Source organism: Molothrus ater, chromosome 5 (genome assembly GCF_012460135.2).
Source record: "Molothrus ater isolate BHLD 08-10-18 breed brown headed cowbird chromosome 5, BPBGC_Mater_1.1, whole genome shotgun sequence".
In the NCBI taxonomy this organism is placed as follows: Eukaryota; Metazoa; Chordata; class Aves; order Passeriformes; family Icteridae; genus Molothrus; species Molothrus ater.
This window is the reverse complement of record NC_050482.2, coordinates 69,283,780-69,298,796: the sequence shown is the minus strand read 5'-3', so window position 1 is coordinate 69,298,796 and position 15,017 is coordinate 69,283,780. Positions and strand designations below refer to the sequence as shown.

The following is a 15,017-nucleotide window of genomic DNA, read 5'->3' as shown; positions in this document are numbered from 1 at the left end:
TTTTCTTATGTTATGTTCAATTTATAGTGTCAGTCTTACCTTTCCCAGTTCCACCTTCGTGATGGGAACAGCTGAGAGCAATTCCACTTGCCAGAGAATGGCATTGCATGTCTCAGCCCTGCATATGGGTCAAGTAGTTCAGAATTTAAATTAAAAACCAGAAATTCCCCATATCTCTAAGTAAATAATATTATGCTAAAAGGTTTTGGGATCTGAAGATGTTAAATAAAACAGCAACTGAAGATTGAATAATCTTCCTGCCTGCCTGTTTCATGATGCTGAAGACTTCTTGTTTCCCTGGTAGCAAAATCTTCTCTGCCAGTTGGAAAATGTGAGGGAAAGAATCTGTTGGGTTCAGAGAAGATTAGTACAGAAATGAAAGGTAGCGAACAGAGGCATAAAAGCAAAGGCACAAATATATCAGAAACTGAATGGTGATGGTAATAGCTTGTTAGAAATTCAGTGTAACTGATGCTGATAGTATCTCTCAATAATAATTGTGCTCAGATAGAGAACTCTCGGCTGGACAAAAATTAGAATGAATGTATAATAGTTCTGGATACCTGTTAAATTCTCATGTGCAACTTACAATGATTTCCTATAGCAAGGGGCACTCCTAGAAAAACAGAAGAGACCCTGAACTGTGTCTAACTCTATTTGCAAGTTTAAAATTAAATAAATAGACTTTACCATTTGTGGGACTGTTGCAAGCCAGGTAGAAGCACTGAGAGGCAATCCAGAGGGACTCAAACACATTCGACGTGCTGGGAAACTAATGAGATTTAATTGGCAAAAGAATGTAGGTCAATACATCTGTTGGGACAAATAATCTGAGATATCAATCTCTGAGGGCTCTGAGGCCCAGAGGTCAAACGTGGGTGGCAGCTGAGTGCTGGCTCCTCCTTGTTAGCTCATGTGCCTGCAGGGTTTGGGTCACAGGGAGGGACCCTCCTGCCTCACTGAGCCTCTGAGGCATCATTGAGGCGCTGCAAGGTTGTTGAGGAGGGAAAGGGGACTGGAGGAAGGAAAGGCAAAAGAAATTTATATATTTATTTATTTATTTTTAAACTTAAAAATTATTATTTATAATTATTTATTATGATTATTTATTATTATTATTGTTGTTATTATATTACTATTATTATTACTACTAGTAGTACTACTACTATTTGCTGTTCAAAGTCCGAACAACACTTGATGTTTTGTGGTCTTGTTGAATGCTGTGAACAAGATGAGTTTATAAAAGGTGAATTTAAGGTGAAGAACTAGTTTTTGAATAGAGCTCTGGGAAAGGAATGGGGGATATGTATGACAGGAGCCACTGTGATTTTTTTTGTCTGTTGTTATCAACAGACTGCAGAATGAATTCAAACACCCCTTTCCTTACAGCATTTAAAACTACAGTAAGAACTGGAAAATTGCAGGTAGTGCAATCCATGATATTGATGTGTTTGTATTGAGTAAGGATGAACAGGCCCCTGGTAGAGAGCAAATCAGCCAGTGAACTTGGTTTTGTTGGCAGGGTTTTAAGCAAAAGGTGGTTGACAACTGGCCGGACTTAGGGGACCAGATACTTGATTTGTCATGGCTGAAAGGTAGCTCCAAACCTTCCAATTTCCTCTCATACAAGAGACAAGTCCCACCCTTACAACTGCACAGGCTGGTAAAAATGCCACACAATAATGCCATGGCACTGAATTTATCCATGTGAGCTGGCAGGTCTCTTCATGTTCTTTGGCACTGCTTGGGGACTTCCCAGGAGACAAAGGTTTGATCACTCCCTGGTGGAGTGGGTTTCCTGGAGTGGGTTTGTGCTGTGTTTAACATATTTACACATCATGGTCTGGAGTTTAACATATTTACACATCTGGCTTGCTTACTTGGCAAGCCCATATCGTGGTGTGCAGCCCTTGTGAAGCCTCCTCGATTCCTCTGACCCAGCACTGGAGAACAGAACTTTTATCCTTCCAGTGTCACTCGTGGGCTTTCTCCTGTCCCTCTAGGATGATCTCCAAAGCTGACAGTGCCATTCCCCCACCCCCTCGGGCCCCTGCCCCCATGCCCCCGGGGACCATCACCCAGGTGGACGTGCGGAGCCGCGTGGCAGCGTGGTCGGCGTGGGCCTCGAGCAGGGGGACTGTGAGTATTCCTGGGGCTGTGCCACACACAGCGGGGCCTGGAGTGGATTTTTATGGTGCTTGCTAGCAACAGAAGGAGTTTGGAAAGGCCACGTTCAAGATGGCAGGAGTGGTTGGGCAAGGCCAGCCCTCTGCCCTCGCTGCAAGCAGATTTTCCCAGTCAAGTTTGAGATGCCTCAAGCCGCTGCTGCCTGATCTGGGGACAAAGATCTGCCGTAATCTGATTTGTCATTTCCTTGCATTTACCCATTTTCTGGATCTCTGTTCAGGGCTGCTTTTACTTGTGCTGGGTGAGGGTTCCAGATTTTGATCTGGGCTATTTAGTGAAGACTTTAAAATACTTGTGCAATAAACTTCATTTATGCAGTTAAGTAGATTGAAAGCAGGTACAGAAGCTTTTTTTTTGTGAGCCTGGACAGGATCAGGCATTAAGCTGCAAAATTTTCAGCCTGTATGGAGTCCTTGCAAAGGGAATGGCAGAGTTTTGTCCATCTTTTTCTTACAGTAGTGTAATTCAAAGCATAAACTGTATAGAAATTGTTATGTACTAATATATTAATCCGATATATATGCATGTCTTATTCTCTTCTCCCCTCTTTGCAGATGAAAAGCACAGACAATACCATGAGCAGGAAGAAACAGCAGAGATGATAGCAGCCAGGATTGACAGAGATGTTGTAAGTGAGGAGCTACAAATGATGCTGCTTCATGTCTGTGAGATTTCACAGCTCTCCTTTGTGGGAAAACCTTTCTCCACATGGGAAATTCAGTTCTGCAGAAAAGCTTTCCAAACAGCCTCTGCTTGTTGTGGTAGATCTAAAATGAACGGGTGACAGTTTCTTTTCTTAATATTAGTTTTTAAAAGGGAAGAAAGATATACTGAATGTTGGTTACAAGTTTTCTGCTGTGAAGAGACGGAAGTATAAATTATAATTTTTGAAGTAGACTGACTTCAGCAAACTATGTAAGGATAAAAAATTCCATCAATTTAGCAGGACTTGGGTATGTGTAACATCTGTAAAAGAAACATGGTCATTTCAGAAGACAGGTGGACCCTTTTTATTTACAACTTAAAGCATTCCTGTATATAACCAACAATATTTGGCATGTTCTATGGTATATGCAGGATCAAATATTGCCCCATGTGTCATTTGTAACTTTCTACTTCTCCACTCTGCTGTTGCCCTCAGCAACACCAGAGAGTCCTGAGAAAAGCGTGTTGGGACCTGCTGGGTTGGTGTCTTTGTGTTTTCCTCTGGGGTTCATTCATTCTTCTCCAGTCACTCTTTGCAATCAATTCTTCAAAGAGCACTTCTCCACAAACAGCTTAATTTGTAGAGAGCTTCACCAAATAGTTTAATACTTAGTACAAAAGGAGATTATGAAGTTATATTCTTTATGAAAATGCTGTCCATTCAAATAATTTCAATTTTTTTTGTGTGCTCTCAGCAAAAATGTAATATGGAAGTGTAATTGCACTGAGCTGAACTATCTTGCTACACATAATTAAAAAATTTCCAGTAGGCCTATGTTTTTTAAAAAATTAAAATTTAAAATACTTTACAGGTATTTAAAAACTGTATTTAAAAATTTGAAAACACAAGGAACCTAAATATGGAATGTTCCAGCATGGACTTTGTTCCAAGGAAGCTGTTGGTGTCTGGGAGTCGGGACATTTCAATTTCTGGAGTATTTCTGCTATAGATTCTGTAGAGACCCAGTTACCTTTCTTTTCTCCCACAGCAAATTCTGAACCATATTTTGGATGACATAGAATACTTTGTTACCAAACTGCAAAAAGCTGCTGAAGCATTTGCTGAACTTTCAAAGAGGAAGAAAACTAAGAAAAGTAAAAAGAAAGGACCTGGAGGTAAGAGTTGATACTGCACGTAGTTCTGTTTCTCTCAGGACCATTGAAGGAACTAGGAAATGTCTTTTTGTGTAGTTTTTCTTAATCAGTGTAGCAATTTTCTCTCAATTTGAGCACAAAAGTTCCTGTGCAGGATATGCTTAGAGGGAAATCTATGAAAATTAATTGCTTGAAATGAGTGGGGAATGACTAATTAGAGATGTGGCCACAGAAATGCTCCTGCCTTGGTTCTATATTTACAGAATTCTGTAAGATGGCAAATTTATTATGTATTTTGTTGTTTGCTATGTCTGGAATGTTTATGGAAGCTATAGACATATAAATGGATGTATAAAAATCTCATTTTTTTCACCAGAGGGTGTTCTTACTCTCCGTGCAAAGCCGCCTCCTCCAGATGAATTTGTTGACTGCTTCCAAAAATTCAAGCATGGCTTCAATCTCCTGGTAAGTGATAGCAGCTAGTCTGAGATGTGAGATTAGACCAGGGCTGGCCACCTCTGGGCTAGCTTGGCCTCTGAGCTTTGGGATGCTGCTGCTCAGGTTCTCCACACTTCGACTAGATGAGCATGTTTGGTGTTCAGCATCATTGTGTTTCTTGCTTTCCTGGTTCTTGAAAGCCTTTGACTTGGGAAATTTGATTTTGAGTCATTAAAGGATTCCTAGGAAGGTCTGTGGGGCCTCACAGCTCTGTTGTGTGTTTGCCAGCATCACCAGCTGTGGCCTTTGATTTTATTCAGCCATGCCCATCAGACTTGCTGTGCTGGTTGCCATCATTACCCAGGACCTTCCAGCCTCAGAACATTCCACCCAACAAATTTCTCTCTCTTTAGAGGTTCTCAATAAGCAGAGATGATAATTCAAGAGCTTTCTGCTGGCATCTCCTCCTCTGCAAGTGGGAGTGTCCTGTTCAAGGGAGGCAGCACGTGGGGCACCCTCACAGCATTGCTGTCAGACACTGCCTGTCCCTTCCCATTGCTGTGCCGGGGGGAAAGCTGCTCTTGAATTTACTGAGTCAAATCAGCTCCTTTCTTCCTCCTGGGGAGTGAACTCTGATTGCAGGGCTGTAGGAAATATTTAGACATGTTAAAAATAACTTAAAAAACCAAAAAAGCTATGTCAAGTGTTAAAGTTCTAACCTTAAGGGACTGCTGGTTTGAGGGAGGATATGTATCCTGGAACATGCTCATCCTTCTCAGTAAAAGATGTAGTGTCCAGGGGTGTTTTTTCCCATTCTTTTTGCTACATTCTGCATTTAATTAGTTTTTTTTACTCAAGAACAATTTGTGCATCTTTGAATCTTTTCTGTGCAGAAGAAGTCACAGCTCTTGTTTTGATGCTCAGCAACCTGGGACCTGGTTCTGGTGTTTCTTTTGAGGTGTTGTGCTGTGCCAATGCTTTAACAATTCTTTACTTCAGCATCTTTGCAGAAACAACAAAAGCCTGAAATTTGTACTTGGTGTCAGTCAAGGAGAACTGTATAAAATGAAGAATCTGCTTTAAAAACAAAAGGAGTAGCTAGAAGAATAAAATTTTCAAGTAGAATGGAAATTGTTTTAAAACCTTATGCTGGAAGCTTCTAGAAATTCCTGCCATCTGTCAAAAAGCTTTAGATAGACTGGGACTGGGTTGTTATGGCTAAGGAACAATGTTTAGGAAGTTATTAGAAGCAAAATCACATCCTCCTCCTTTCTTCATTTGGAGGGACAGTTGGATGTAAAAGCAGAACAAGGGCAGCCAAAAGCAGTTTGAGGAACAGATGGCAAGATGCAACAGAAACTACTACAACTCTTTAAAGCACATTTGGGCTTCTTATTTCTGGAGCCCACAAAGCCAATGGGTGATCAGTATATAAAAGAAATTCTCCAAGAAGGTCTATCAGTGAATTTAAATGGTATAGGGGTTTTAGAATGTTTTTTTTTTTTTTAATGGTCGTGTTTGGTCATAGCTGGATTTGATGATCTCAGAGGTTTTTCATAGGAATATCTTATTATAACAGATAAAGTGATAGAGGAAGTTCACTATTGATAAATGTGATAGTCATGGACTGGCATGGAAAAATCTCATATATAAAACAAATCAGAACAAAATGTTGATGTAATAGAGATTCCTGGGAGACAGACATCTGTGTTCAGTGTGATCAACCAAGCAAATGGTAGAAGCCATCAGGGAAAAAAAGACAACAGAACATTAACAAAGAGCATCAATATGCCATTATGCTACCTGGCCTGATATTTTTGGCAGTGTAGCAAAATTGAAGAAGTTCCAGAGTGGACAAGAATGCTTGGAGGAATTACTTCAGCTTGGAAAAGACCAGATTCAGGAACAATGTAATAAGTCTGTAAATGGTTATGAGCATTGCTAGAAAAAGTGAGCTGAGAAGGACAATTTAGTTTTATTTGGAAAGTTTCCAGAACACTAATGAAAGTAAGAGGTGTCAGATTTCCAAAGGAGATGCCTCTTCACAAAACATGTCATTTGGTTGTGGAACTTCTTGTTTTGCACAATAGGTGCTAAAATATGCATGGAGTCAGGAGCAATGGGATGGATGAACACTTGCACTTAGTGGGTGTTGCAGGCCAAGCACTGGGCTTAGGAGGACCGTGACCATTCTAATATGAAGTATTTATTGTCTTAACAGTCAAATGTTTTTTAAAATGTACTATTTGTTTGATTCTTTCAGGCCAAGTTGAAGTTCCATATCCAGAATCCTAGTGCAGCTGATCTGGTCCATTTTCTCTTTACCCCACTACATATGGTAAGGTTTTACAGTTTTCTAAGTGCTTCCCTTCAGAACTCTTGTATTTATATGCTCCACGACCTTTTCAATGATAACAAGATTGAAATGTTTTGTCCTTGGACAGTAAGTAAGGAGAAATGTTTGTATCTCAGGATGAGATTTTCTTTAGAAAATAATTTGTATCATTTTCTGCACATTTTCCCTTCTATTAAATGTATTTATTTAAATAATCTATAGGCTTATGTTACACTTTGCCATTATAATCTTTAATTAACAATAAAAAATTGAGGTTCTCTACATAATGCAGGAGGAGATTTGGAACCATATTTAATAGATGTATGTGAGGCTTTGATCTGTAAAGCAAAAATAACATTGACCAGAGTGTGTCTGAACAAAAAATGGTTGGTGACCAGAACAACAGCTCTCCAGCAATAAATAGTTTATTTAATTTATGTGACATCAAGACACACTGTTAGATTCTCAGAGGGGTTTTTACTTCTGGGGGGTGTTTTTATGAGTAATGACTGTTCCCTAGCAGCACTATAGGTAACATAAATTCAGTTACCTCCTTACTGACAGTGTGTGTGTTCCTGGCATGATTTTATTCCTTGGGTTTAGGTGGTGCAGACAACAGGAGGGCCAGAGCTTGCCAGCACAGTGCTCAGCCCCCTGCTGACAAAAGACACCATAGACTTCCTGCGATACACTGTCACCAGTGAGGAGGGACAGCTGTGGATGTCCCTGGGGGATTCATGGACCAAAGCCAGGTGAGAAAAAAATCTTCAGGTTTTAGAGAATCTTCAGGCTTTTTAGAATTTTCTCTAAATTTTTTAGAATTTTTTAGATTTTTTTTTCAAATTTTTTAGAATTTTCTCTTAATTTTCTCTAAAAGTTTATCGACATGGTCTTAACCAGGTTATCCAGCCCCCAATAAATTCAATAATACTTTGGTAGGATTTGGACTCTTGAGATCTGTTCTTTGAGGGTTTTGGAAAGGAGCTCTCTAACTTTGCTGGGATTTGGGATCCCAAGGAGAGACAAAATGCATAAAGAATTTTTTTTTTTTTTTTGTCAGTGGTATCCAGAACCTCTTGACATAATTTTCTGTAGTATCTTTTTTCTGAACTGTCCCTTGCATGTTTCCAGTTATTTTCACCATTATTTTTCCAGCCCATATATCTGGACTTCATTAAAAAACAATTTGGAGATGCAATAAAGAGTGAGAAAATATTAAATAATAGCTACAAATGTCTGTTTTCAATTTTCAATAATTATGAAAAGGTAAAAATTTGAAATGTCTTTAGTTCTTGAAATGCATCATAATGCTATGAAATGTTTGTAATTATAACACAAATATTTGTTGACTGAACTGTGCCACATATGCATACCTTATGCATTGCATTTAATGGATTCACTGTTATGATTTATCTCAGCTGAAAGTTAACTTCTTTATTTGAAGAAATAAAAGTTAATTTCTTATTTGTTGGGTTAAAATTCTGTAGTTTGAAATTCTGTGAATTGAGCATGCATAAGAAAAATATTAAATTAACTAAGTGCATTTTGACTATAATATGTGGCAGATAAGTACATTTGATGATGATGAAGTATGCAATCACTTGGGCTGGAAATGCAGCATGTTTTTTGTGTCTTTTCATCCTTGCTCTTAAATTTCAAATTAGAACACAAATGTCTACCAGATGGATTTTTTTTTACTAATTATTTTATTAATTATTTGGTTGATTGAAATCTGTAGAATGTAAGGAAGGCTGCGTGGGAGGAGTGGAAATGGCAAAACAATGGGCTCCTTGTCTTGGGAACTACTCCATTTGTTTAGTCCATCCTGAAAAGAGGGAAATGGAGAGAGAAATGGCTGGTGTTTGCTAGTGAAGAATGAAGCACTTAATGTAGTTGGCTGATCTGTGCACATTAGAATTGATGGTGAGATTGATCTCAGTATCCAGAGGTACCCTGGGGTGGGATGTAGCAGGAGAGGGGAATGATAAAATCAGGGATTGCTGACCAGCCCTAACAGGCTAGGAATTGCTGACTGCTCATGTGACTGGCACATTTGTCCCTTGATTTTGGGCAGTGTCAGCAACGAGCCTGTTAAAAGACTGTGATGTACATTTCTGTTTCTGCTTCTACTGTGAAGACACAGCAATTTATATTGTGGGACAGATATGCATGGTGCAAAGGCAGAGTAGGACAGCGTTAATTTAGGTATTTGGTATTACAACAGAGATGATCTCAGAGGTGTTCCATAGTGGAACTCTGAAAAGTAGTACAGTATTTTATAAATATTAATCTGGACCATAAAACAGCCAATGTGATGATAATTCTTGTGTCCTGGAGCATGTGGGGTTTATGTCTGTAAATCTATTGTTTGGTTTTTTTTTGGTTTTGGTGTAGCTAGGCCCCCTAGGCTTCCATGTTTCATACCTGCTTTCAGGTGTTCTTACAAAGCTGGCTGTTTCTCTGGAGTCTTCTGTTTGTGCTTTCACAGAAAGAGTGCATTGCAATATTTCCCCCCACGTCTCAACATTAAAACAAGTCCTAGATTTGATTTGATTGATTCTTCTAGTACCCATCTTTGCTATAAGGCAGAAGTTTGCTGTGTTTAAGCACTGATGTGTCCTTACAGAAGCAGCAAACTCCTTCTGCAGGGCACTGCAGGGAGGATAGCTGAGGTAAATAAATGTGTTCTGTTGATCCTCCCTGTTCTAGCATGATTCTGCCTCTACTACAATCCCAGCCTCTCCTCTATGCTAATAAAAATTCTGAAGCATTTCAATTTCTATAAATTGGACCTTATTAAACCAGCATTTGTGTGGCCCTTGACACAGATTTGTGATTTGCTTTTCCCACAGAGCTGAATGGCCAAAAGACCATTTTATCCCCCCGTACGTGCCCCGTTTCAGAAATGGTTGGGAGCCTCCTTTGCTGAACTTCATGGGAGCTCCAAAGGAGCAGGAGCTCAACCATTTGGCTGAGTCTGTGGCAAATGTGGCAGAGCAACAGAGGAAGCAAGAGATGAAAAGACTGTCCAGTGAGGTAAGTTACTGCAAAAGTGTGTATCACGTCACATATGTGCTTGTGATAAAGTATGATTGTTTTCCATAGTTAAAATCCATAATGATATTAACTATTACTCAGTTTTTGCACTTTTTCATGGACTATAGCCATATTCAGTGAGGGTATGACATGCAGGAGCTCTTGCAATAGAGTGATAATTTTCCTCCATTACTGTTGGCTGGCCTAGAGCTTTGTGGCTTGAGTTGTACATCCAGAACAGAAGCTCTGAGCAGTTTTTTTTGTGCAGGGTATTTTAAAGCAGCTCAGCCATTGTTTATAAGTTGTGTTGCTGTGGTGACAGCTGGGAGATGACACAGCCCTTGCCCCAGAGATCTGTTTTTCTCCAGAGCATCCACTACAATATTAATGCAGTGGCATGACTCAGGATAGAAATTCTTTTATTCTCATCCTTTTGATCTCCGCGTTTACCAACTTGAAACGCAGAGGCTATTAACTTTTCATGGCAGAACTGTGAGCACCTGAGGATGGGGGTGTGGTATTTGCTGAGTCCCCAGGACAAAGGAGGAAATGATTGAATCTGACTCCATGTTCTTAGAAGAGTAATTTATTATTTTATGATATTATATTATATTGCATTAAAGAATGCTATACTAAACATTACTAAAGAATAGAGAAAGGATACAGACAGAAGGCTTGACAAGAATAATGAAAAACTCGTGACTCCTTCGAGAGTCCCAACACGTGATTGGTCATTAAGGTAAAACATTTACATGAAGCAAATCAAACAATGACCACTTGGTAAACAATGTCCAAACCACATTCCAAAGCAGCAAAACACAGGAGAAGCAAATCAGATAATATTGTTTTCATTTTTCTTTGAGGCTTCTCAGCTTCCCAGGAGAAGAAATCCTGGCAAAGAGGATTTTCCAGAAAATATGATGATGACATGAGGGAATGCTGACAGGGCCCCTGGAGGGGGGCTGGATGGAGCTTAGGGGAGGATGGCACTAATCCATTCTCTTTTTGTTCCCTTTGTGTCTTGCAGCCTCCTGGCGTTCCTGACTACCCCCCGGCGGATGGGTATGCATTCAGTAACACGGTGTACAAGAGAGGGCCTCTGCTGGACCAGGGGGCAGCTGTTGCTGCCTTTAAGCAAACTGTTAGCCGACATGTAGATAGGTAACCCTGCCCCGTGGTGCTGTGGAAAACTGTCCCCACTTCTTGGCTCTTGGGGTGGCGGGGTCTGCGACTGCCTCTGGTCATGGCATTGTGTCTGCTGGGGAAGTGATTCTGTTTAGCAGTGCTTTTCCTTACCTGAAGTGTGCCTTTTGGACTCTTTTTGTATAATTTCTGTGAGATATCCTGATTTTCTGTGACGTTAAATTGCTGCTTTTGTCAAAAATGATGCAGTGGAGTTCCAACCCAAACTGCAAGCACAGAATCCACCCACTTTGGTTCAAATTTTAGTTCTGATTTGTTTCATGTTTAAATACACTCTTTGCTCTTTTCAGAATTACAAAGAATGACAAGTCTGCTCTGAGATTCACCTGTCCTTGGTTTGACTGATTGTTTGATTTTCTTAGCTGCTCACTTAGTGTTCCATCATCTCCTGCTTTTTATTTTTCTGGGCTGGTGTATAAATACCCACTTTCAGAACTGTGACACCTTGTCTCTTCCATCCTCTTCCAAATCTTACAGAAAATACTCTGAAATGTTTGCATAGCAAACAGTGTCTTTTTGCACATCCTCTTTCACCCCCTTCATTTTATCCTAAAACTGAATAACTTGACAAGGTGATATGCAGTGATCCTTGGCCCTTGTCTCTGGGGAGAATTTATACCAGCACAGACTGTGGGGGCACATCAGTAAAGAAACATTGGAATTGCTCTCCTGTACCAAATCATATTCCATATGTACTATATGAAATGTATTTTGTTTTATGAGCCATGGAAGATGTTTAAGCTAAATTTTGGGGATCAACTTGCTGGTTAAAGCATCCTCTATATATACATACATATATATATATATATATATACACACATATCCATATCCTCAATATATATATAACTCTTTTGATGAAAACCTTTCCAGAATCCCTAGTTTCGAGCCATGTGCTAAAAGATCCTGTTTTTAATCTGCATGCAAGCCAATTCCCATGTGGTGTGCAGTGTTGTGCAGGTTGAAGACACAATTAATTTCTCTGAACTTTGGATTTATTCTTCATGGCAACAGCAGCAGAGTAGTCATCTCTTAATTGTTTTCTCAAAGTTGATTGCCTGTTGCAATCTTGTCTCGGGACCATTTATTTTGAAATCTAGATGATCTGCACTCTAAATTCCTTTCCCTTACCTGTAATGTGGTAAGACCTGCTTTGTCCTTCCAGAGTAAGAATATTCCATGCAAAGGTTTTTGCTTCCACTCCAGTTTTAGAGACAGAATCTTACTGCATTGAGTGGTTGATGATATCAGGGTGTCTGGAACAGAAAGAGTTATTCAAGCCTCCTTTGTGGCAGTAAAGAGGAATGGGTGATCCTAAGAAGCAGTTCATGAAAGGTCAAATTAGTCTGGAAAGCTGTGGAATGAGACCTGCTGTAGTGGTGCCTGCTTCTCACCACTGATGTAAGGCATGCCTCCCTTGGGTGATGCAAATAAAGTGTCAGAGTCTTAGACTTTCAGTGGATATTAGGTATTTCAGGAACTCTGATGCCACAAGAGCACTGAATAATTTTCAGCAAGTTTTGTGCTGTTTAAAAGCAGCAGTTTGTTGCTGTGGAGTTTGGCTTTCACTGTCATTTGAAGAAAAGCTCTCTAAAAGTCTGTGCAACCTTCTAGGCTCTTGAGCAGGGTACAGTGAAGAGCTGAGGCCTGAAATTATGGTATGTCTGATAGACAGTGAGAAACACAGAGGAGGATGGATGGAGGGAAATGATCAGAATATTTGTGCCCAGAGTAAACTGACTCATTAAGCTGGGTTTGAAGAATTAGGCTCTCTTCAGAAGCATTCATCCATTGTCTGGCCCATGTTCTGGGCATGTTGCTGAGTTGAGTAAAACTAAAATGTGGACATTTTTAAAAATTCTTCCTGAGTTACATTTTTGAAGTAATCAGGATAGTTAGGTGTGTACAAAATAGGAAGACACTGTAATCGAATAGAATATTGTAATGATTCTGTAAAGGCTGCCTGTAAGTAAAATTACTGTCAGAGCTACATTAGTCATATCTCTGAGAAGGAAAATAAAAATTATATCAATTTTAGGGGGGTAGAAGGAAAAATTGGTATTACACATTGTTCAGCCTCATAAAAGCTATTCTGCAGGCTGGGGGTCATCCCCTGCTTTTCACTCTCTCCTTAAATACTGCAAGTGTTTTCTCTTTCTTTCAAAATAATCTTTCAATCTAAATATGATTTTCCTTGGTTCTGCTCTTTAAGTCAAGTGAGACAGTTCTCCACAGCCATGCAGTAGCCAGGTAGCTGCTGAATTGCTCAGGCACACCTGGAACCCAGAGTTACACAGCAGCAGCAGCAGCAGCAGCAACCACCTTGTGACCCTGTACACAGCATTTCAAGCCATGGATTGCTTCATGTTTTAATTAGCTGTTTGGATTTATTTGTTTATTTTTCTATGTATTTATTTGTCTATTCATGTGGGATTTTTTCATGTGGGATTTTTTGTTTGTTTAATTACTTTACTGTCCAGTATGGGTTTATGTTGTTGGGTATAATTTGCAGCATAAAGTTACTGGACTGTGGAAGTGTATAAAGTGTGCAAGTGCATAAAGTTACTGGGGGGGGTTTGGAGCTGTTTAGAGTGGGCTGGGGACTTCTCAATTGAAAAGTGTTTTGTAAAGCAAGCAGTAGCTCCATAACCAAAGGCATTCTGGACAGCTTTTCCTCATGGAAACAGAGCGATACAGAGCTTACTGTGGTGTGCCTTGTTCTACAATGAGTCCTGTGTGTAAGAAGTTACTTCTCATTCTTAATTGATAAAGTAACTTGAAGTTGTTAGAGTTGATGGCGTCTTATGGTCAATTAAGAAAACTGATCAACAATAGGTGAACATGTTTTAGAGTTTAACTCCATTAGTATTGATGGCAACAATTTATTCATCCATTATGTATTTGAAACAATCTGTGATGAACACTAGAAATACAATTTCATACAAAGCCCAAGCTATCAATTATATCCTAAGTATAGTCATTTGTTTATATAGCAAGTGGCTGTTTAACCTTCTGTAGGAAAACAAACTAAATATAGAGTACATGTTTATTTTGAAACAATAGCACCTGCTAATCTAGGTTGTTATCATACATCTTGCAAGCAGTGAGCTAATAAAGATTAGCAGTTCTTGAGGTCTGTGTATTTCAGCCACCACTTTATTTTGTTTATTTGTACTTTTTTTTTTGGCACTTAAATCAGTGTATTATGAATAGGTAGTCCTGCAGCAGCACCATATTATGGCTGAGATTTTTGTTCTAAAAAATGTTTTGCAGGTTATTCAAAGAGGGCATTTTGAGTTTTTAGTTGCTTGACTGTCTCACTGAACAATAGCCTGATCTTTGCTTTGCAGAAACTATGAAGCACACAATAAAGCACAGAGCAAGAAATATGCCAAATGCAAGTATGAATTCGTGGCAAGAAACAACAGTGAGCTTTCTGTCATGAAAGAGGAGATTGTGGAGGTAATTTTGTTTGCAAAGACAACACACAAATTTCTGGTGATACTACTCAAAGCTGAGGGTACCTTTCCTGTGGATAGTGTGGCTTTCCTTAATATTTGCTTCAATGTGTTTGACCTGTCTGCCTCAGTATGGAAAGTTCAGTTAATTTGTTTTGCATCAATTTTGCTGACTTAGGAAGGGTGCTTTAGAGATCCGTGCTCAAAATACATTTGTGTGTTCCTTCCACCTTCTCTAGTGTTGCTTTTAAATATTACATAGTGTTTAAATAACTATCTGTGTACACATAGAGCATAGTGAAGGACTGTTCTTTCCAAGAGGATGTGGCACCAGAAAAGTGAGATACATTTGGAAGGGAGGGAGCAACAAAGAGAGAAAATGCTGAGTGTGAGAGTGTGGGGCAGGCAGGCAGACTTCTGACTGCTCCAGGCCATCCTTCTCCCATTCCCTGTTTACTAAGTGTTGTGTCTCCAAATTTGTGCTCTCCCAGAGCTGCCTTTACTTGGATTATTAGTAATTATTTATTCCTTTTGTCAACAGCGTGTGGGTTGTGGAGATGGCA

At 39.5% G+C, this 15,017-nt stretch overlaps 1 protein-coding gene across 5 annotated transcripts in view; it reads left to right on the top strand.

Annotated features, from left to right (window-relative positions):
* EPS8 (epidermal growth factor receptor pathway substrate 8) overlaps window positions 1-15,017 on the top strand; it is a 125,213-nt gene that overhangs the window by 91,768 nt on the left and 18,428 nt on the right. For 3 of the 5 annotated variants that reach the window (XM_054515007.1, XM_054515009.1, XM_054515008.1), the window contains exons 9-11: window positions 2,004-2,139; window positions 2,742-2,815; window positions 3,882-3,996. In XM_054515007.1, the coding sequence (XP_054370982.1) occupies window positions 2,004-2,139; window positions 2,742-2,789 (184 nt within the window). In that variant the 3' untranslated portion in view covers window positions 2,790-2,815; window positions 3,882-3,996. Of the gene's footprint in view, window positions 1-2,003; window positions 2,140-2,646; window positions 2,648-2,741; window positions 2,816-3,881; window positions 4,009-4,363; window positions 4,453-6,688; window positions 6,764-7,363; window positions 7,513-9,612; window positions 9,797-10,823; window positions 10,958-14,346; window positions 14,459-15,017 lie in introns of those variants that run through there. The other 2 variants (XM_036401775.2, XM_054515006.1) reach the window with 2 other exon arrangements.